We start from the raw sequence: 22580 nt of genomic DNA, 5'->3' as shown, positions 1-22580 counted from the left end.
AACATTATTGATAACTACTGGGTTATGGCAATATTCCTTAACTGTCCTCATTGTGTCCAAAAACAGCAAGGTGGTAAGGGGGCACCCTGCCTGGGAGGCTTTGATATCTAACCATATCGAAAGAGAGAGCCCACAGACCCAATCACTCACATTGGATAAAAGCGAGCTTAGTCGGTAACGTTTAATGTCCGGAAGATTCACTTCCCCCAATCTGTGAGGCAATTGCAGATTAGCTAATTTAATGAGGGGCCACTTGCAATACCAAATAAAGGAGATGAACCAGCCGTTCAGACTCCTGGATGTTTGCTTATTGAAAATCAGGGGAAGCATCCGTATAAGGTACAACAAACGGAGGAGAATATTCATCTTAATAAGCGCTATCCAAATCAACCACGAGACCCGCAGTGCCTCCCATCTTTGAAGGTCTTGTTTGATTTTGTCAAATAATTGAACACAATTGGCTTTGAACAGCTGATCCAGAACTACAGTAATGAATATGCCCAAATACACAAAACCTGCCTGTGACCACTTAAATAGGAATTGATATTCACCCTCAAGACCCAGCACCTTCATAAGACCACCCATAGGCATATTCTCTGATTTTGCAAGATTAATCTAGTACCCAGCCAATGCACTGCTGGTTTTCACAAAAAAAGGACATCGTTCGTGTACAACGAAATCTTATGTAATTTTGCCCCCACTTCTAGAGCTGATATATTCGGATCCCTACGACTGGTCTCCACTAATGGTTCAATCACCAATGTAAAACGCAGTGGTGAAAAGCAACAGCACTGCCGGCTGACCCTAAAAATGTTAAAAATTGCTTGATTGTACCCCATTGGCAATGACTGCAGTGAGAGGGTCACTGTAGAGAACCTTCACCTATCTTATTAAGACTCCGCCCAAGCCAAACCATTCCAGAGTATAGAAAAGGTACGGCCACTCAATTCGATCAAATGCCTTCTCTGCATCTACAGAAATCACCAATTCCTGTATTGACTGTTGTTGACACACTTGAATTACATTAAGCATCCTCCTAACATTATTGGTGGATCTGTGACCCTTTATGAAGCCTGTCTGGTCCTCTTTAACAATAGATGGTAACTCAATCTCCAGTCTTAATGCAAGAGTCTTTTAAAGTCCATATTTAAGAGTGAAATGGACCTGGATGAAGCACAGTCCTCTGGGACTTCCACTTTCTTTAAGAATAAGCAAAATATTGGCATCTCTCAGAGATAGTGGGAGACAATCGTGGCTATATGAGTCATTAAACATGTTGAGCATCGGGCCTGACCATATGTTTATAAATTCCTTATAGAATTTGCTGGGAAGTCCATCAGGACCAGGTGCCTTTCCACTCTGAAGGTGCTTCACAGCCTCCTGCAACTCTTGTCCTGATAAAGGGGCATTGAGAAAGGACTCTTTTTTGGGGGTAACACCCGGGAGCTCCATATGCTTGAAAAAGGACTCCGTTTTGGCCCACTCCTCCTCACAAGTTGAGAGATGAAGGAATGGCTGTAGATGTCATATACATGGACTTTAATAAGGTGTTTGATAAGGTTCCCTATGGCAAACTAATGGAGAAAGTGAAGTCACATGGTGTGCAGAGTGTTCTAGCTGGGTGGATAAAGAACTGGTTGAGCAACAGGAGACAGAGTAATAGTTGAAGGGAGTTTCTCAAATTGGAGAATAGTGGCCAGTGGTGTTCTACAGGGATCAGTGCTGGGGCCATTGTTGTTTGTGATATACATAAATGATCTGGAAGAGGGCACTGTTGGTATGATCAGCAAGTTTGCAGATGACACAAAGATTGGTGGAGTAGCAGAAAGCATAGGGGACTGTCAAAGAATACAGAAGAATATAGATAGACTAGAGAGTTGGGCAGAGAAGTGGAAGATGGAGTTTAATCCAGGCAAATGTGAGGTGATACATTTTGGGAAGTCTAACTCTAGAGCAAATTATACAGTAAATGGAAGAGCCTTGGGAAAAGTTCATGGGCAGAGAGATCTGGGAGTTCAGGTCCATTGTGCCCTGAAGTTTGCTGCACAGATGGATAGAGTGGTCAAGAAGGCATAAAGTATGCTGGCCTTCATTGGACAGGGTATTGAGTATAAGAGCTGGCAGGTCATGTTAACATTGTACAAGACATTGGTTCGGCCGCATTTAGAATACTGTGTACAGCTCTGGTTGCCACATTACCAAAAGGATGTGGACACTTTGGAGAGGATGCAGAGAAGGTTTACAAAGATGTTGCCTGGTATGGAAGGTGCTAGCTATGAAGAGAGGTTGAGTAGGTTAGGATTGTTTTCATTAGAAAAAAGTAGATTGAGGGAGGAGCTGTTTGAGGTCTACAAAACCATGAAGGTTATAGACAGGGTAGATAGGGATACGGTTTTTGCCAGGGGGAGGGATTCAATAACGTGAGGTGACGCTTTCAGGTGACAAGCGAAAAGTTTAAGGGGGATACACGTGGCAAGTACTTTACGCGGAGGGTGGTAGGTGCCTGCAACGCGTTGCCAGCATGGTTGTAGAGACAGGCACAGTAGATTCATTTAAGATGCATCTGGTCAGATGCATGAGTAGGTGGGGAGCAGAGGGATACCAGATGCTTAGGAATTGGGCGACAGGTTTAGACAGTGGATTTGGATCAGCTCAGGCTTGGAGAGCCGAAGGGCCTGTTCCTGGGCTGTAAATTTTCTTTGCTCTTTGTACAACCCTCAGATTGTTATAATTTAGAGTAAAATCTCTGGAATGTCACATTAATCTTTTTGGAGTCACATGTTAGGTTCCCAGACCCTTCCCTCATTACCATAATGGCTTGAGGGGTGCTCCTTTTCCTGGCGAGATATGCAAAGTGTTTGCCTGGCCTGTCACCATGCTCATATAACCTTTGCTATCTGTGTGAGCACGGAATTCAATGCAGACCGCAGCGCCGTAACCATAGAATCATAGAGATGTACAGCATGGAAACAGACCCTTCGGTCCAACCCATCCATGCAGACCAGATATTCCAACCCAAACTAGTCCCACCTGCCAGCACCCGGCCCATATCCCTCCAAACCCTTCCTATTCACATACCCATCCAAATGCCTCTTAAATGTTGCAATTGTACCAACCTCCACCACTTCCTCTGGCAGCTCATACACGTACCACCCTCTGTGTGAAAAGGTTGCCCCTTAGGTCTCTTTTATATCTTTCCCCTCTCACCCTAAACCTATGCCCTCTAGTTCTGGACTCCCCGACCCCAGGGAAATACTGGCACATAGGAAGAAGGTTGTGATGTCAGAGGTCAGTGGTCTCAGCTACAGGACATTTCTGCCCTTGGCCCAACCATCTTCAGTTTCTTCATCAATGACCTTTCTTTCATCATGTGGTCAAAAATGGGGATGTTTATCAATGTTTGTAGAATGTTCAGCACCATTCGTGACTCCTCAGATACTGAAGCAGTCCAGACCTAGACAATACCCAGGCTTGGGCTGACAAATGGTAAGTAACATTTGTGCCACACAATGACCAGCTCTAATTCGAATAAATCTTACCACCACCCCTTGGCATTCAATGGTGTCATCATCACTGAATGCCCCACTGTCAACACCCTGAGAGTTACCATTGACCAGAAACTCAACTGGACTCACTATATAAGCATAGTGGCTACAAGAGCCGGTCACAGGCTAGGAATACTGTGGTGAGTGACTCCTCAAAGCCTGCTCATTAGCAAGTCACAATTTAGGGGTGCGATGGAGTATTCCCCACTTGCCTGGATGGGTGCTGCTTCAACAACACTCAAGAAGTTTGCCACCATCGAGGACAAAGCAACCACTTGATTGGTACCACATCCACAAACATCCACTCCCTCCAGCATCAATGCTCAGTGCAGCTTCAAGATGCATTGCAGAAATTCGCCAAAGTTCATCAGAGAGCACCTTTCAAGCTCATGACCACGAGAAGGACAAGGACAGTCGACATGTGGGAACACCAGCATCTACCAGTTGCCCTTCAAGCTACTCAGTATGCTGACTTGGAAATATGTCATCATTCTTTCACAGTCACTGGGTCAAAATCCTGGAATTCCTTCCTTAAGCACATTGTGGGTCAAGCCACAGCAGGCGGTCTGCAGTAGTTCAAGAAGGCAGCTCACCACCACCTTCTCAAGAGCAACTCAGAATAAGCAATAAAAATGCTGACCAGCCAGTGATGCCCATGTCCCACGAATGTATTTAAAAAACTGATAACTGCATTGAATACCTATAGCAATAAGACGACCGTATTTTAAATACTTAATAAGAAATCTCCGTCTCATTGGCTAGGGATGGTCAATGGATGGTGGCAGCTTTTAAATTGTAATTCAAATCACTGAGTCAAAAGCTTTTGTGAGATTACGCACAATGGGATGGTCTGCTCTCTGATCTTTTTCTGAAGATGGTGTACTGTGAAGATCATGTCAGTGATTCCTTTATGGGTCAGAAGCCAACCCTGATACTCTGGTAGGATATCTTCTGCATTTCCTAAAAAAGTGATTTAGAAGTAACATAATGAGGACTTTGCAAACTTCGTTAAGAATATGGCTCTGCAGTTGTAGCAGTTTGAATTTTCTCCTTTCATGATCAGTGAGGTCATGCCTCCTCTAAAGTTATTGGAATTTCTTCATGCTGCCAATCTTCTACCATTAGTTGTTCAACAAAGAGCCTAAGGCCCTGTTCGTGTATTATTTTTTGTAGGGGACTTGCTGTAAAAACAAACTGTCTAAGTCAGACATTGAATGGTTTTAATGATCAGAAAGGCCTGTAGAATTGAGGGCAAGCCCTGCTTCAGCTGTTCTTCTGTATGCATTGCCATCAGCCAATCCAGTGTTGGAGGATTGTTCGGGTAGGACCTAAAGGGTGAATGATATGAAGACATTATCTTCATCCTCAGTCCATCCTAAAAACCCCACCAGTGAGGTCCACAACTGATCATTCATCAGAAGCCTCCTGCTTATTTTTTGCAGTTAGCCTCCACATGTGCAAGTTGTTTCAGTTACTTGCCAGCTGCTAATGCAGTTATTAGATGTAATTTGCCTCAATAGTTCAGGTCAGCAGTAGAAAGCTGAGAACACGATATTAGTTTGCCTGTTGCATGTTTGCCTTGTGGATGGATGGGCCACTCAGTGATGGAAAATAACGAACTAATCATGGAGTTACAAAAGATGGACAATGACTAAAGCATGCTGGGAAATGAGAACTAGCCTTGACCACAGTGACTGTGCTAATCAACATGTTGCAGAATCCAAACAGACTGCAGCTACCATCAAACAGTTTGCAAACAACCTTGGTAGCTGCAGATCCTACAATACACACCCGAATTTAGGTTTGAATGGGACAATCGGAAACATTGAAGTGTGTACCAGACATGGAGGCACTCACACCCTTATTTGGCAGAGGCTACGTGCACCCAGCACCTCTAGTAATGGACACTTAAGGACCACCCTGCCATTGGACTTACTTAGATAAATGAAAGTACCTTCAGATCTAAAACAACTGATGGCTCAACCGTTGGTACTCACATTTCTTTGTCACAAACTTGGGATATCAAGCAACCTACTTTAGAAATGTTTATGCATCTCAACTTAAAAACAGCTCAGATACATTTTTGATTAGAGCATTTCACAGTCACATCCTGCACTCTTTGGCCTCTGTCTGTATGAATTCCACCCCAGTTAAGACTAAATATGTATTTAATATCTTTTACATGGTTTTTCTGGACACAGACACACACACAGACACACAGACACAGTTTTCTTCTTCCTCCTCCAATACACACATTACAATAGGATCAGTTAAAGGGATCCCCATCCTTCCAACCTTATTAGTTGCAACTTGTTTCACAGCAAGAATTGCAAGGATTGAGCAGCTTCGGCCCTAACAAACAGAATTTCTCAATAAAAACAGAAATGTACACAGAAATAAAAGTCCACAGGTCATCACATTGGCGATATTAATGCCTTTGTCCATGATTTTGATAATGGAAGTGTGGTTTGGCACTCAGCTAAGAGTTGATCAAAGCAGTTATGTAGTATGCTATCTGCCTGGATTTGAGTGCCATCCAAACAAGGGAATGAGATCAGGGACTAGGACACAGTTTCTGTTGGATGCTGAACAGAATGGCTTTGACCTTGTTCATATTGAGCCACAAGTAACAACAAAACGAGCCTTTATCTATCTGTCTGTGCTGAACCCAGGCTACAACACTTGGAAATCCTATCAGTTCAAAAACACACTTGCATATTTCTTTACTATATAACTGTGCAGTCTTTTGAACTTACCCAGTTTTTGACAACCACTAAATCCATTCCGTATTTCAGGATAGTGACTCACCCTCATTTTAAATGCGATACATCTGTTGCCTTCTTGGAGGTATTTTAGCATGCCTGCAATAGTTTTCACCAATAATCTCTACTTACTGTACAAGGTGTCTGCATCCAAGGTTCTCCGTCAATCTGCATTGGCAGGAACTTACTGGTTCTTGAGAACAAAGGAATAGGGAAATGTGACATAACAATAAATAACAGATTATAAGAAAGTACATCAATTACACAGATAAAAATATACTCAAAACGAATAAAATTTGATTAAGGACTGGCTCTTTTTCTCCAGACTCTGGGTAACAGTGCTCAATGTTACAGTTTCACCCCATCTAAATAATTCACATCGACTTTGGATTTGTACCAGAAACTATCTTAATGGAGTAATTGTGTGAAACCTGGGAAGCAGCTTAAAGAGATGAATGTATTTAAAGTGGTTACACATTGGAATGAATATTGATTTAACTTTTATGAAGCTTCAAATTTCATTTGAAAAGTTTGCCAAGGCAAAGGATCAGAAATATAATGAGAGTTAGAAATCAAGTGTAAAGACATCTATCACATTTGAGCTTCTGTTTGATGGTTGGCAAAGAGGATGCAGGTGGGGTCATTATACATAGGACTTCATTGCACCCTGCGCAGAGAATTGACTTTAGCCAGGTTCTGCAGTAAATGGGTGCCATCTATGATGCTGTTGGATAACCTGGCACACAGGAAACATTTTGTATCCTGCCAACATGATGCCACCTTTCTGCAAGGAAAGTCATGAAATTATTGTTCCTCGCAAACAATTACTATACTTGTGATCCAACAAATTACTAAACTGATCAATGTTACTGTTGTTGTTCTTTAAAGCATCTGGGAATGTTAATACATGCTCAAGGGAGGTTCCACCCCTCTGCGACCTGTTCAGGTAAATCAGTATGACTTAGCTCTGTGATGGCTACATTTTATGAAGAGGAGGCAGAAAGCATTGTTAGGTTCTAACATTGATGGTGGAATGTGTAGTGGTGTTACATCTGGTTTGATACACACACGCAGGGACTTACCTTCCTCTCCAAGTCATGCAACACATGCACTACTCTAGAGAGTTACTGAAATCCCGCTGGATTAGAGTGGTGCTGGAAAAGCACAGCAGTTCAAGCAGCATCCGAGGAGCAGGAAAATTGACGTTTCGGGCAAAAGCCCTTCATCAGGAATACAGTCCTGTATTCCTGATGAAGGTCTTTTCCCCGCAACGTCGATTTTCCTGCACCTCGGATGCTGCCTGAACTGCTGTGCTTTTCCAGCACCACTCTAATCCAGAATCTGGTTTCCAGCATCTGCAGTCATTGTTTTTACCTAGTTACTGAAATCCCATATTGTCCTAGAATTTCCCAACACTAATCGTTGAATAACCCAGAAGATAATTTGTAGAGTGCATTTTTCTCCCAGCTCAGTGTGCACAGACAATTCAAGTTTTAAAATGATGTGGAGATAGTCCAGGTTATAGAGCAATTTCAAATAAACCTGTTGGACTATAACCTGGCGCCATTTGATTTTTGAGCAAGTTTTAAAAGTTTACAGTGAAAAGTAAGAAGATACTAAACAACTATTTAATGAAAATGTATGTTTAATTATTAACTATAAAATTAATGTGAATTATTAGTTGACCTGAATATGAAATTTTGCTTTATTCAAATTAGACTGTGTTTTAAGTGTCAGATTAGTTGCTTTCCCTTAACTGTTGGACCACATCTCTCTGGAAATGGAAATGAACTTGCCAAAAACCTCAGATAGTAGCCAGTCATCTTTTACCTCAATAGAATTCATTCAACAGAAGTGGGCCAACTCCTCTTGAAACTAATCATTAATCCTCAGCAATATTGTGTTTTGCTTAAATTCAATATCTAAGCCAAAATAATTCCACTTTAAGTTTGGTTTATTGGCGTTGTTAAAACATCATCTTAAAGGATACTCAGAGCAGCACGGTGGCTCATAGCACCAGGGACCCAGGTTTGTTTCCAACCTCGGGCAACTATCTGTGTGGAGTTTGTACATTCTCCCCGTGTCTGTGTGGGTTTCTGCCCACAATCCAAAGATGTGCAGATTAGGTGAACTGGCCATGCTAAATTGCCCATAATGTTTAGGGATGTCTAGGTTAACAGTAATAGTCAGGGGAATGGACCTTGGGTGGGTTACTTTTCAGAGTGTTGGTGTGGATTTGTTGGGCCAAAGGGCCTGTTTCCACACTGTTGGGATTCTATGAGAAATTGTTATGATTTGAAGTGCGATTGACATTTATTTTCAGTGCAATACCTTTAAAGCAGAGCTATAATCATAGCTATCTATTTTTAAAAAATCAATCATTCTGTTCTGTAGTTAATCGATCCTACTGACTCATTTCCTCTTAACTTAAGGGGTTCTCTGGGAGTTACACACCAATGTACTGAAGCTTAGTTACTGACTGCAGGATAGGCTTCAAGCATTTATCAGTGATGTTCTGTACTTTATAAAATTCAGCAATTAAGTACCCTCTCTTCAAGATAAAACAAGATGCTATTTCTGTCATCTTGACAAATGCTTCTCAGTAAAATATGAATACAAAATAAACTTTCAGTCTCTTTACCCAAGGAGTCTTTCTTGCTCCCAACCCAAATGGATCATTTGGCTCACGTACTGCATAAACTTTTCAAATTGCTTTTTTTACAAAACATTTGGGAATGCTGAGGGTACAATAAGCTCAATAAATTCAGTAGATTGCTTGAACTGAACAAATGAAACAGGAAGTGTCACGGGTCAATGAGGTTTGCAGATAACATTGAGCTTTGAGATGGAGATAATGGTAACATGATTAATTATTTGGAGAGCCAGAGACAAAAATGCACTGCAAGACTGAGGCATGAAGATCAGGAGACCAATGATCTAAGTTATGGGCTGACTGATTGACCACAAAGAGGATGGTAAGAGTGGAGGCATAAAGATTATGAGTGATTATTTGAAGAAAGTGCATAGTTTCTCGTCCGTAAGGCTAGTGATGGCAGAAGATAGGAATACAAAAAATAGAAATTAATTGAGTTTCTTGGAATAATTGAAAGAAGTGTGGTGGAATGCTAAGTAATAGAAAAATACCATTAAAGCTTATAGTATTGGGTTATACAATAATTAGGGGCTGCTTTATTAGGGATCTCAAAACAGGATGGAATTGGGGCAGAGTGTGCTGAGTCTTCGGCATGGCCTCTACTACCTTCCCCAGTGTAGAGTGTTACGTTTGTTAATGCCGATGTTCACATACCTGCGTGCAAACCTGATCTTAATAGAAAACTGAAAGGAGAAATCTACAAGATGGTTGCAAGACCAGCTTTGTTATGTAGTCCAGAAACTTGGACATCACCAGGAAGAGATACACAGCTACTGGATACTCAGATTTATATATGTTGAGGTGGAGTTGTGGAATAACAACACTGAACAAAACCAGGAACCAACACACCCATGGGGTCTGCGAAGACTGACAAAGCAAAGAAGGAAGTAGCAAGAAGACATTGAAATGGTACTGTTATCTATGTCAGAGAGAGAGAGAGAGAGAAAAAGAGGGGGAAAGAAAGAAAGAGAGAAAGAAAGAGGATGAAAGAAAAAGAGAAAAAAAGAGAGAGAAAAAATGCAGTGAGGTGAATAACTGAGAGGGTACTGCCACGAATAATGAGAAGATGAAGATCTGAAGCCAGATATAAAGATGCAGTGGTGATAGATTTGAACATAGCAGTATTGGAAGGGCATGGGCGGCTGACAGCAGAGATGAAGGACAAACAATCAGCATTGTGAAAATCAAAGATGACATTTGGAAGACGTCATAATAGTAGCCTGTGGAGCATTCTTTTTACCCTGTTGCAGAACTGCCTTCGTCATCCACAGGATAGCTAAATCAGTTCTTGCTGAGTAATATGAAGCTGCAGTTTAGCACTGGCAAATTCAAAACCAGAACTGCGTTTAAATAAAACTGATTGAATTTGCAATCTGAGCATTTAAACTTTAGTCAAACCAGGTATAAATACATAACAGTATCCTATGGATACACTGAGACAAACCTGATGGTTACCAGGGAGCACTGGGCTAGTCGCTTCCCTGCACTTTTCAGTCCAGTGTAGATCTGTCCCATCTCCATGGCCCCTTCCAGACCAATCACTTCAAATAGCTGATCACTTACATCTGAAAAAAAATCAGTAAACTATAAAAGCAATCAAAATAAAGACAGGAATATAATTCAGTGTTTTCAAACAATTATGATTCAATCTGTTTAAAATGCCCACTGATTTCCAATCTGTGTTCAATTTTCTTTACACAATACTTTGGAAAGTTTTGTTACATCAACATCACTGTTCTAAGTTTTAGAGTTTTTTTTTGTTTCCGCTGTAAGTGTAGAGAAAAGTGGCATTTTTGGTGTTCTGATTGACCAGTGGAGACAATGCACTACTGATTATTCAAAGATTCCATGTTGCTTTGGCAACATGTGCTTTTACATGCAAGTTGTAGACTAGAATTATGGTTAGTGATGGCAGAGGCTCATAATTTCTTTCTATCTGAGACTGACCATGAATTTCTCCTGCTTGTATAGCCTGCCGTCGATATTTTTCATCATCATAGAATGCCTACATTGTGGAAACAGGCCATTCAGCCCAACAAGTCCAGACAACTCTCTGAAGAGGATCCCACCCAGACCCAACCCCATCCCTGTAACTCTGCCTTTCCCACATCTAATCCACCTAATTTTACATATTTCTGGACACTTATGCGTAAGTTAGCACGGCCAATCCACCTGATCTGGACTACTTTAGACTGTAGGAGGAAACCCACGCAGATTGGGGAGAATTTGCAAACTCTACACCATCAGTCACCCAAGGCTGGAATTGAACCTGGGTCCCTGGTGCTGTGACGCAGCAATGCTGATCACTGAGTCACCGTGCCACCTTTGCAATTTGTTGGAAAGACAAACTGCTTCACTGTGCTGTGGACACACCTGCCTTCAAGTCCTGATGTGGTCTAGAATCCAAAACTTCTGGTTCAGAAGCAGAGATTGTACCACAAGATTTCCAAAAAGGACAGTAGTTGGAATTCACTTTCAGTTTTGACTTTAGAGAGTTCATTTTATTTCAATAAATTGCAGACTGAATTCCCAAATTAGCTCTGAAATGATCACATGGGCAAATCATTTGGAGTTTTGCACGATTCTCTAATGAATTCAAATTCATGATACTTATCACTGGTACTACAAGGTTTGCAGGCATATACCACATAACTCGGAATGTTTTCTCAGTTGTGTTGGCTCACTATAATTAATTTTGTCGCATGAAGTATTAATAGGAAACATACCTCTATCTCTGATCTCAATTGTTAGGGGCCTTTATTGAAAAATTGTGTGTAACACAAGGTTCAGTGCGCATAACCAAACAGATTCAGGGATTATAACAATAGAGAAATAGCTTGTAATGTAAATATTGGCAACATAAAAAAAGTTCTACTAATACAAACCATGTAGTGACCTAGACAGCAAGAATGGGAGAGCTGAAGTCAAACTCCAGCAGCACAATGCATATCTTTATTCAGAATTGCTCATATAGATCTCACATTCATTTGATTACAGAAATTTTAAAAAAAGAAAATGTCCAAATTGCAGACTATTCACTAGTTTCATTAATAGAGAATTGATTAACTAGGAGTGGAACTAACCAATCTTCTGGTGAAAAGCAGAGAAATTCCAGACCCATTTTTAACAGAATACTAAAAATATGTGGGGTTGTGAAAAAGGTGAAACTGCATTTTTGTACACCAAGGTTAGCACTACAGCTGATAAGGCTAGAAAATGGGATTTTGCTTGTTTCTCTATCACAGCCCACAATTAAAATAAATTAATCAAACCGTAGCACTTTGACACTAAGCCTAAAATGTGAACTTGTAAACTGAATCTAATTATTTCATTCACAGCAAGAGCAGTGTTTGTTTATTGTGGCCGAGAGCTTACATTATTAAGTAACTGCTTGTTTAGTATTCTGAGGAACCTTAGGCAAGAGGCTTTTATTCCCAGCATAAAATTTTTAAAATACATATATTCTGACAATCTTGTAGTTGCGTTTCAATATATGCTACTGTTCCATTTTTCTTTAATTCAATGTGTTAACTTTGGACGCCCGTGGACAGAACTTCATGATGCCTATACTGACAAAGTACAGGAGCAGCATCTCCAAATTTTGATGGCCCAGGAAATTAGAATTTCCTCCCCAAGGTCAAATACATAGTAAATGGCTGTGGGCCAAGCTTTGAAGATTGCAAACTACTGAGCATTCATAGATGTATCATCTATAACTGGAGGTAAGCTGCTGGAGGACTGGAGGATAGCTAATGTTGTGCATTTATTTAAGGAAGGCTTTAAGGAGAAGCATGGGAACTATAGACCTGTGAGCCTGATATTCATGGTGGGTAAATTGTTGGAGGTGATTCTGAAAGATAGAATTTACATGCATTTGGAGACATAAGGACTGGTTAGGGATATTCAACATGGCTTTGTGGGAAAGAAATCGTGTCTCACAAACTTGATAGAAGTCATGATTTGGAGATGCCGGTGTTGGACTGGGGTGTACAAAGTTAAAAATCACACAATACCAGGTTATAGTCCAACAGGTTTAATTGGAAGCACTAGCTTTCGGAACACTGCTCCCTCATCAACCACTTGATAAAGGAGCGGTGATCCGAAAGCTAGTGTTTCCAATTAAACCTGTTGGACTATAATCTGGTGTTGTGGGATTTTAAACTGGATTGAGTGTTTTGTGGAAGTAACCAAAAAGGTTGATGAGGGTAAAGTGGTAGACAGTTACAAGGACTTTAGTAAAGCCTTCACAAGGTTACTTTTGGTAGACTAATTAGTCAAGTAAGGTCACATAGGATTCAGGGCGAGCTTGCGAACTGGATACAAAATTTGATTAACAGTAGAGAGAGAGGGTGGTGGGAAGGTTTTGTTTGGATTGGAGGCCTGTGATCAACAATGTTCCACAGCGATTGATACCGGGTCCACTTTTGTTTGTCATTTATGTAAATAAGTTGGAAGGGAATATAGCAGGCATGGCTAGGAAGTTTGCAGATGACACCAAAATCAGTCATATAGTGAACAGTGAAGAAGGTTATCTCAAGATTATAAAGATACCTTGATCAATTGAGTCAATGGGCTGAGGAGTTGCAGATGGTATTTAATTTGGGAAAATGTGAAATATTGCAGTTTAGTAAAACAAACATGTACAATTAATGACACCCTGGTTAGTCATGTAAAACAAAGTGACCTAGAGATTCAGGTACATAACTCTTTGAAATTCGTATTATAGGGGAGACAGGGTGGTTAAGAAGGTGTTTAACATGCTTGCCTTCATTGCTCAGACCTTTGAGAATAGGCATTGAAAAATCATGTTGATGTTGCACAGGAGTTGGTGAGGCCTCTTTTGGAGTAATCTGTGCAGTTCTGGTCTCCCGGTTATAAGAAGGGTGCAGAAAAGATTTACTAGGATGTTGTGGTAGTGAAGGGTTTGAGTTATAAAATTAGGTTGGGACCTTTTACACTGGGATGTAGGAGGGTTGAGCAGTGACCTTATAGGGCTTTATAAAATCATGAGGAGCATAGATAAGGTGAATAGCAACAGTTTTTTTGTCGAGGGTGGGGGAATTCAAAACTAGGACATGAGGGGCAACGTTTTTTTTACACAGAGTGAATTGTGTGTGGAATGAACTGCAAGAGGAAGACATGAATGCAGGTATGGTTACATTTAAAGATACTTGGATAGGTACATGAATAGAAAGGTTTGGAGGGAAGTGGGCCAAATGCGGCAAATAGGATCAGTTAAGTTTGGGAACATAGTCGGCATGGACTAGTTGAACCAAAGGTTCTGCTTCCATGCTGTATGACTCTATGATTCCATAGATTGATCAAGTATGGAAAAAAAACATTTGGTCCATTGTCAATGGAGGTTGACTGCAGAGTTAGTGTGAAAATGCTTGGTGGGGCTTATGTTGTAAAAGTTAATTCATACCTTTAAACCTTCAAGTCTGATGATCTATCTGGGATTGAGATCTTTTGGTAGGCATGCATGTTTGTTTGTTGACCTCTGAGCCTGCAGTGTCAAGGAATCATTGCTGTAAGGTAAATCAGTGGGAGATCAGGAATACCTGCTTCCTTCTAGCTCTGACTCTGCCTGGTGGACAAGTATTGAAAATACAAGCTCATGTCCAAACTTACAGAAAAGAAACCTGGAATTCCCATGTCTATTTAAGTGGATAGAAACACAGCAATTTCACTATTTCCCAAGAACAAGGGCAGGAAGTTCAGTTCTTTGATTTCTCAATTCAAATTTTGCAGGTCGGTTGTTTAAAAAAACAAAATCAATTTGTGAGAACATTGAAAGACTACATAGTTAGTTAGTGTTCAAAGGGCTTATAGCTGTAATGATTCTCATCCAAAAGACAGGAATTATTAAAACATAGTAACTTTTTCTATTTCATATAACTGGTACAGAGCTTCAGATATTTAGAGCTTAAATCCCAAAATTGAGCACAAAGAGCAGAGACTTCCATTGGATTTTACATTGTTTCATTATAATCTTTAAAAAATCCAAAGCTTCATATTAATAGTGATGTAGCACATACAAAGTAATTCAAAACCAATAGTTCTGGTAAAACTATCACCTAAATACAGGATTTGTAAACACTTCACTAAAATACTCCTATGGCAGATATTTCTGTTTTCACTTCTGGTTGTATTGGTTCATCAGGTACAGAAACGTATCTTGTGAGGAGGATCGTGCACTGATAAAATAACAGACATGCATTGGATGGCCACTCTTCAGTGGTGAGATCCGTCCTCCATGACATGTTTTTTTTTATTAATGCACTATTCATGATGCTCAAATATTCTAGAACAGGAACATCTAGCAGATTGTATTAGATATTGAGATACAGCCTTCAATTCTTACACAAGAGACATCTGTGAAAACTGAACACATCCATCAAATGACATCTACATGTTATTAAATAGATTTATACATCAGTGAGGTACAGACCAGACATTATTGACGTTTTATAATTTTCTCCAACTATTTACAGTAAGGTATTTGTTAATCCATGGCCTCATATGAGAGTGTAAAGGAGTGCTGAAATTCAGAAAACAAAATGTGTTTACTGGTTACCTGGTCTCAATTCTGGTCAATTAAATACATAAAAGTGTATATTTTTTGGCTGTGTTCACTGACTTTTCTGCTGCAGGTTCAGCCCTGCTATTGGACCATTCTGGTCAAATAAACTTTATTTATTGGAATTATTTGCTGGTTTCTGCAACAAATTCTACTTCTCCTCTGGTTTTTGTATTTGACTTTACTATTACCTTGGCTCCTGAGTTGAAGTTTGTTGCCAAGTTAGTTTCCTTGATTCTGATCCTTGGTCTTTCTTTCATTAATTTCTCGTTTCCCTGTTCTAACCTCTGCATAAAATTGACTCCTCCACTGGACCTTTTTTTTAGCAATTAGGAAACAAATGTATCTACAAAGATCAGTTCAGAAGCTAGCAAAGAAGTAAAATCAGATTCAGGAGCCAATAGATGAGAATACCTTGATGCAATACCAATGGATTAGTATTGAGCCATAGCCACTAGATTTACAACTTAGCTCCAGCCTATTCAGCCTCTCACTATAGCTCAAACCCTCCAACCCTGGCAACATCCTTGTCAATCTTTTCTGAACCCTTTCAAGTTTCACAACATCCTTCCTACGGGAGGGAGATCAGAATTGCGCACAATATTCCAAATGTCCTAACCAATGTCTTGTACATTTTAAAAATAATAAATCAGAACAAATTTAACACTCACTTGAACAAATGTTAACTAATCACTGAAAGGAGGTATGGATTTGGTAAGTATGAATCATATTTAAATAACTTGATTTTTTATTTGAGAAAATAGAGATGACTGATGAGGATAAATGTCATCAATATGCTGTGCATGGAGGTCCAAACAAATCCTGTGATAAAGTGTCATATAACATACTTGTCAGCAAAGTTTAAGCCCAAAGAGTTAAAGTGAGAGAATAGCATGGAGACAAGATTGGCCGAGTAACAGGAAACAGGGGCTGCTGGTGAATAGTATTATTTTGGACGTGAGGAGGGTATATAATGGAGTTTTCCATGGGCAGTTAACAGAAGAACTGTTTCTCATAACCTACATTATTAATGGTAGACTCAGGTATAAATGGCACATTTTTAAAATTTGCAGGCGATACAAAACTTTGTGTTATTTGCAGGATATTGTGTATGGGTTAGTGGACATGTGGCATTAAATTTAAATTTAATGCAGAGATGGTTAAAGTGAATCATTTTGTTTAGAAAAATGAGGGGAACAAATGCAATTCTAAAGGTTGTAAAGGAGAAGTGGGACATATGGACTTATGAGGATTATCGTTGAAGGTGGCAGGACAAGTTAAGTAAGCAATTAATAAAACAGAAAATCCTGTGTTTTATAAATAGGGGTTGATAACATGTAAGCAAGATAGTTGTGATCAACTTTTACATAACATTAGTTTGGCCTTAATTGGAGTAAAATGTCTCATTCAGGGACACCAGTCTCTAGGCAGAATACAAAGGCTTTAAAGATGAGGCAGAAGAGATTTACCAGGATGGATGAGGAACTTACATGAATTGATTCTTGAAGTTGGGCTTAATCCCCTTGGAGACGAGAATTTAAGAGCAGACTTGATAAAGCTGTTCAAAATCACAAGGGATATGGACAGGGCAGGTAGATAGAAGCTGTTTCTGTTGTCCTGTATGAATAATCTGTCGTTCAAGTTGTGACAGGGCAGCTAAGAAATCTGAATTCAATTAATGAATTAAATCTAAAATCTAAACATACGATACTAATATCAATGATGGTGACCATGAAAAACTTAATTGTCATTTTAAAAAAAAGAACATTTATTTCACTAATATCCTTAGAGAAAACTTACCCTCTGTTATCACTCAGAATAAGTGTTGCAAGGGCAACTTCCATTTATTGTACACTCGATTTCTGAAATTTGGCAGTGTATTTATCCAAAAGCAAATCAGGCAGATGGTGCTCAGTGCCACCAGCTCAAAAGAGACTTCCACATTGGCGTTAAACCAATTAATAGCTTGTGTTAGAAACAGGAGTTTTTGAAAGGGTATGTTCAGCCATGAATATTTCAGCTGGCTTAATGGAATGTCTTAATTGTGGAATGTGCTGGTAGACAGCACAAAGTCAGAACAAAAATGTTATTAAACCTCTGATTATCTGACTTTACATAAATCTGAAAGAGCTGGAAGTGGTTGTTCCATGAATATAATGTGTACAACTCAGATGCAGTTCAGTCTGCTTATACAGGTTAGTAAGAGTTCAAACTATGTGGTTTGTATCAAGCTAATCAACAGACAGAGAAGACACTACAAATTAATCATTAATATTTAGCTTTGTTCTAGGGAATAAGCATCTATGATATAGGCAAGAGTTGGTTTCTTGACTGTTCTCTCACGAAAAATTGTGTAAGTGGGCGGCACGGTGGCACAGTGGTTAGCACTGCTGCCTCACAGCGCCTGAGACCCGGGTTCAATTCCCGCCTCAGGCGACTGACTGTGTGGAGTTTGCACGTTCTCCCCGTGTCTGCGTGGGTTTCCTCCGGGTGCTCCGGTTTCCTCCCACACTCCAAAAAGATGTGCAGGTCAGGTGAATTGGCCATGCTAAATTGCCCGTAGTGTTAGGTAAGGGGTAGATGTAGATGTACATGTAGGGGTATGGGTGGGTTACGCTTCGGCGGGGCGGTGTGGACTTGTTGGGCCGAAGGGCCTGTTTCCACACTGTAAGTAATCTAATCTAATCTAATCTAATCTAATCTAAGTAATCTAATCTAATCTAAAAAAAAGTGATATGTCAGGTGTGAAAAGGGGAAAATGTACAATTAGTAAAGCTGGCAAATATTTTGTAACCAGTGTTATACATCAAAAAATAACCTTTTTAAAACTTGCCATGAAATCCAATACTCAGTGTTTATATTACATACTACCAGTCATCTACAAACTAAACAAAATGATAACACTACAAAATAAAGGCAGTTCTTTTCCATTTAAACACTCCCAACATTCCATGGCATTGGTAACCATGACAAGATACATTTCGATATTTGAAATACTGAACATGATTAAATATAATAAATGAGAAAGCTGTTCACTTAGCCTTTGTCAGTAGTGTATTTTGAATTCTGGGCCTTCTTTAACTTGCATGTTTTCATATTAACAAAAACTTGGCAGTTCTGGCTGGAAGGGAAATGTGGGCAGGTTGGAAGTTTCCTGAGAAGTGTTGCCATATGTTGAACATATTGGCTTTAGCAAGGAAGACGGACATCCCTATTGTCTCCTGGCAGTACTCTGAGATTCTAAATGGCATATCTCATGCTAAATTCAGTAAATTTCTTCTCCTCTCAAAGAACAGTAGTAATCTGAGTCCTCACAGCATAATAGTACATTAAGTACTAAAACCTTTCCCTGCACTTAATGTTAAAAATCAAATCTGAAAACTAATTTCACAGACAACACATTTCACAACTACAATATTAAAACACAGCTTGATTCTTCGTAACATGAATGAAAAATCCTTAAATGTCTTCTTTCTCTGTTTACCTCTTGGTTCATTTGAAACATACCATGCAGTCTTAACAAACATTCAAAATCTGTGTCAGAAATATGCCTTTATTTAATTTTTAAAAACATTTACTGCTCAATATTGAGTTCTGAAAGAAAAAAGGCTTCTGAATCCTCAGTTAACTTCTCTTCACTCAAAATTAGCAAACAACAGCACACAAACTAAAATGAAACCCAGCACTCCAAATGTTCACAAAGTGTCTGCTGTGTATCAGTAAGATTATGTTTTGAAAGTGGTTGGTTTTTTCTCTCCCCCTCCCCCTTTCCCTCTGCTTATTCTCAATGTGAATGAGCTTGCAGGCTGTGTGGGAATGTGTACACAGCACACAGCAACTCCTGCCCTTTTCTAGAAAGTCAACTGCCTCACGTGTCTGTTCACATTATGGCAGTCTGAAAACAAGGCCCAGTCTCATGAATGAGTGCTGATGTCAGCAAATTATGAATGGCACACAGAGGGGGCTGACCTGTTACGCTCATTCCTAATGGTCGGATGTAATCACTAGGGAGACACCCTGTTCAAATCCTCTTTAATTTTAGAAACCTTTGCAATGGACTGCGGCAGTACAAAAATCATTTAGTGGCTCCAAACACGAAAGAACTGGTTTAGGCCTGTGCAGATGCACTTGCTAAAGAACGTTGTTTTTATTGGCTTGTATTGGTGGACCTGTAGCCTACATAAATATGCTCTTTGATTTCTTTTCTGCAGATTTGCTGTAATATCCAAATATACTGTTAGTCAATATGGAATCCGGTTATGCAGTACATACCAAGAAAAATTCTACCGCTAATTCTTTTTGCACGTTATTTAGCACATCAGTGAATTTCCAAAGGAAAGATTAATGGTTCTTTGTAAAGTATTTCAGTTGGTTTTAAAAGCAGCTAAAGGAGGTTTATTCCTTTAACTTCACTAGCCCTCACAAAATGTTAGAAATCTGTCCAGGAATCTTGTGAAATATACAACTTTCTGCATTTTCTTCCTCCATTGTTTTAGTACAATACAAACACACATCCATATGGATGAACTCCCTGCTATCCTAACAGCAGAGGTGGTGGTGTGGAGAGTTAACTAGCAATCTGGAACATTGTGCTGGGGAAATGACTTCAAATCCCGCCATCGCAGATGATGAAATTTGAATTCAATAAAATCTGAAATAGGTAGTTAGGCCAATGGCAACCATGTGAAAACCCACCTGTATCATTCATGTCATTTAGGGAAAGAAATCTGCTGTCCTTGCCTGTTCGTGTCTATATGTGTCTCTACGCTCACAGAAATGTGGTTGACTTTCAATTGCCCTATTGGTAATAAATGCGGGCCGAGCCAGTGACACCCACCTCTTGTGAAAGAATAAAAAAAATACAGAATAGAGTTATGGGGTGGTTACACTGTCTTGATGTAATTCTGATCTGTTTCTGTCCAAACACAATAAAATGCTTAGTTACTGGATACATAACTCACTCCTACCTTTACCAATCAGTTGAGAAGATTCTTGGTTCTCATATCAAACTGACTTAAAAAAAATTTGAAAATCCCAGCTGGACGGATCCAAGTTGATTTCAGAATTAACATGATTTACTCTTAGCAAGTAAGGTTTTAAATCTTTTAAAACAGGACCTAGAAGTTTTGTTTTAAAGAAAGACTTTTTAAAATATCTGACAGGTTGAACATGGAGTATTATTTATTTTCTCTCTTAATTCATGTTATAGGAGGGATGTGATTGCCCTGAAGAAGGTACCGAGGAGATTTATCAGGATGTCGCCTGGATTTCAGAGTTTAGTTAGGCAGAAACCCTCAGAATATTCAAAAAGTATACAGAAATACACTTGCAAAGCCAAGGCATACAAGGCTATGCAGTAAGTGCTGGAGAATGGGATTAGAACAGTCAAGTGGGTTTTTGACCTGCACAGACTCAATGGACATGAAGCACATTGCAGATACAAAAACAAATTACAATTTAACTGGTTTCCTATCATTATCATTAAGTTGTGATAGATTACAAAATACAAGTGATGTTATTAATAAATGAACAGCTAACATGCTCGCATCAATTTGCTCTCTGCTATTTTAATGAAGCATTAATTTATTGATTTTAAATGGATTAATAACTGCATTAAAAGAATCCTAAGCTCATTTTTATAGAACTACATTAATTATTCATATGATAACATCTTTGATAAATTCCAACCTTTATTTGACACAAGAAAGTTACATATTAAGCACAACATTAAACACATTAGTAGCAGATATGACTATATTGTTTTTATTAGAATTGCTTATCCTGACACTTAACAGTATAATATGCAACTCAATAGTAAACTAGTTTGACCACTGATGGGACAGAATATACATTACTCCTCTGGTACAGACACTTTTGCCATGACTCTAACACAAGTGTACTGACGTACGGTCCACAAATTAGGCAAGAGCCAAGACATGCCAACTCTTGGATTTACATCAAATATTCCATTGAGCTTAATAAGGGGCAAAGCCTCTAATCACCTGAACAAGGCCAGTAGCCAGTTGATCAGGCTTGGTGTGGGGAACTTGAATCCTAGGATTTCCTATGTCTCTCAAACACTGCTGTATTATCCGTCCTGCTATACTCAGCATTACAAGCTGTCAGATGGTGGCAAGAGTCCATAAAGGATAGGTTCAAACATTTCGATTAAAAGAAAGCATGTCCTGCAAAAGGGGAAAGGAAGGGTACATTAACATTCTGTCCATTGGAGTAACAGTAATCACCCCCACTTACACCTCTGCCAGGCAGAAGCACAGTTTCCAGTCTCTCGGAACAGGATGCTGCCCCTATTGATATGTGCATCTACCATTGAACTACATATGGGGCTGCCCTCCACCAACACTGAAAGATCCATTGAAATCAGTGGCAGAGGTTGCCAGGCAAGATATTCTAACATCAACTGTGGGCAGTATGGATTTATAGCTACTATATATTTGAATCACTGGTCGATTCTAAAAGCTGTCACGGGTCCATTTGACAGATAGCATTTTGAAAGTACAGTTTTTGAGATTTCTAAAACTTCTTCAAGTTCAAGTTCCATGGTGGCACCATAAACATGTAAAATGGTTAAAGAAATTTCTTGTTATCTGTCCTTATCTTTCACTTGTATTAAATCATAATATGCAGTAACACTAATTATTCTGGAGAGAGATGCAATATCTACTGCTTCATTAAATGTAATGCAATATTTATCGGGATGTGGTGTTTTGCAATGTCAAGTCGACTTGCATTGTTCCGTCATTATCTTGGCAAAGTCAACATATCTTTGTTTGCCCTTTTACAGTCGAGGGCAACAGGGAAAGAATGGAAAAATGGGTGAAGCTAACAGTTGTAAACTGCTACTTGTGATAATTAGTAATGTCCCAGCATTGCCCATTACTCCTTTACTTACATTGGATAACATGGGAAGAAAAGTACAATCTTTATTCATGATAAACCTCTTGCCTAGACTTGGATGCAACTCAATTGGTCATTCAGAATGAACCGTACATTCTCTCCTGTTTATTTCCTGGAATCTA

The 22580-nt window shown here is 39.5% G+C and overlaps 1 protein-coding gene across 4 annotated transcripts in view; it reads right to left on the bottom strand.

Annotated features, from left to right (window-relative positions):
• The window catches only part of dgkb (diacylglycerol kinase, beta), an 801318-nt gene that overhangs the window by 79928 nt on the left and 698810 nt on the right, over nt 1-22580 (bottom strand). For all 4 annotated transcript variants that reach the window (XM_072575379.1, XM_072575382.1, XM_072575380.1 and 1 more), the window contains 2 exons: nt 10405-10525; nt 6440-6500 (listed from right to left, as the gene is read on the bottom strand). In XM_072575379.1, the coding sequence (XP_072431480.1) occupies nt 6440-6500; nt 10405-10525 (182 nt within the window). The remainder of the gene's footprint in view (nt 1-6439; nt 6501-10404; nt 10526-22580) is intronic.

This window comes from Chiloscyllium punctatum, chromosome 8 (genome assembly GCF_047496795.1).
Source record: "Chiloscyllium punctatum isolate Juve2018m chromosome 8, sChiPun1.3, whole genome shotgun sequence".
Lineage (NCBI taxonomy): Eukaryota > Metazoa > Chordata > Chondrichthyes > Orectolobiformes > Hemiscylliidae > Chiloscyllium > Chiloscyllium punctatum.
This window is presented reverse-complemented; position numbering and strand designations above follow the sequence as displayed.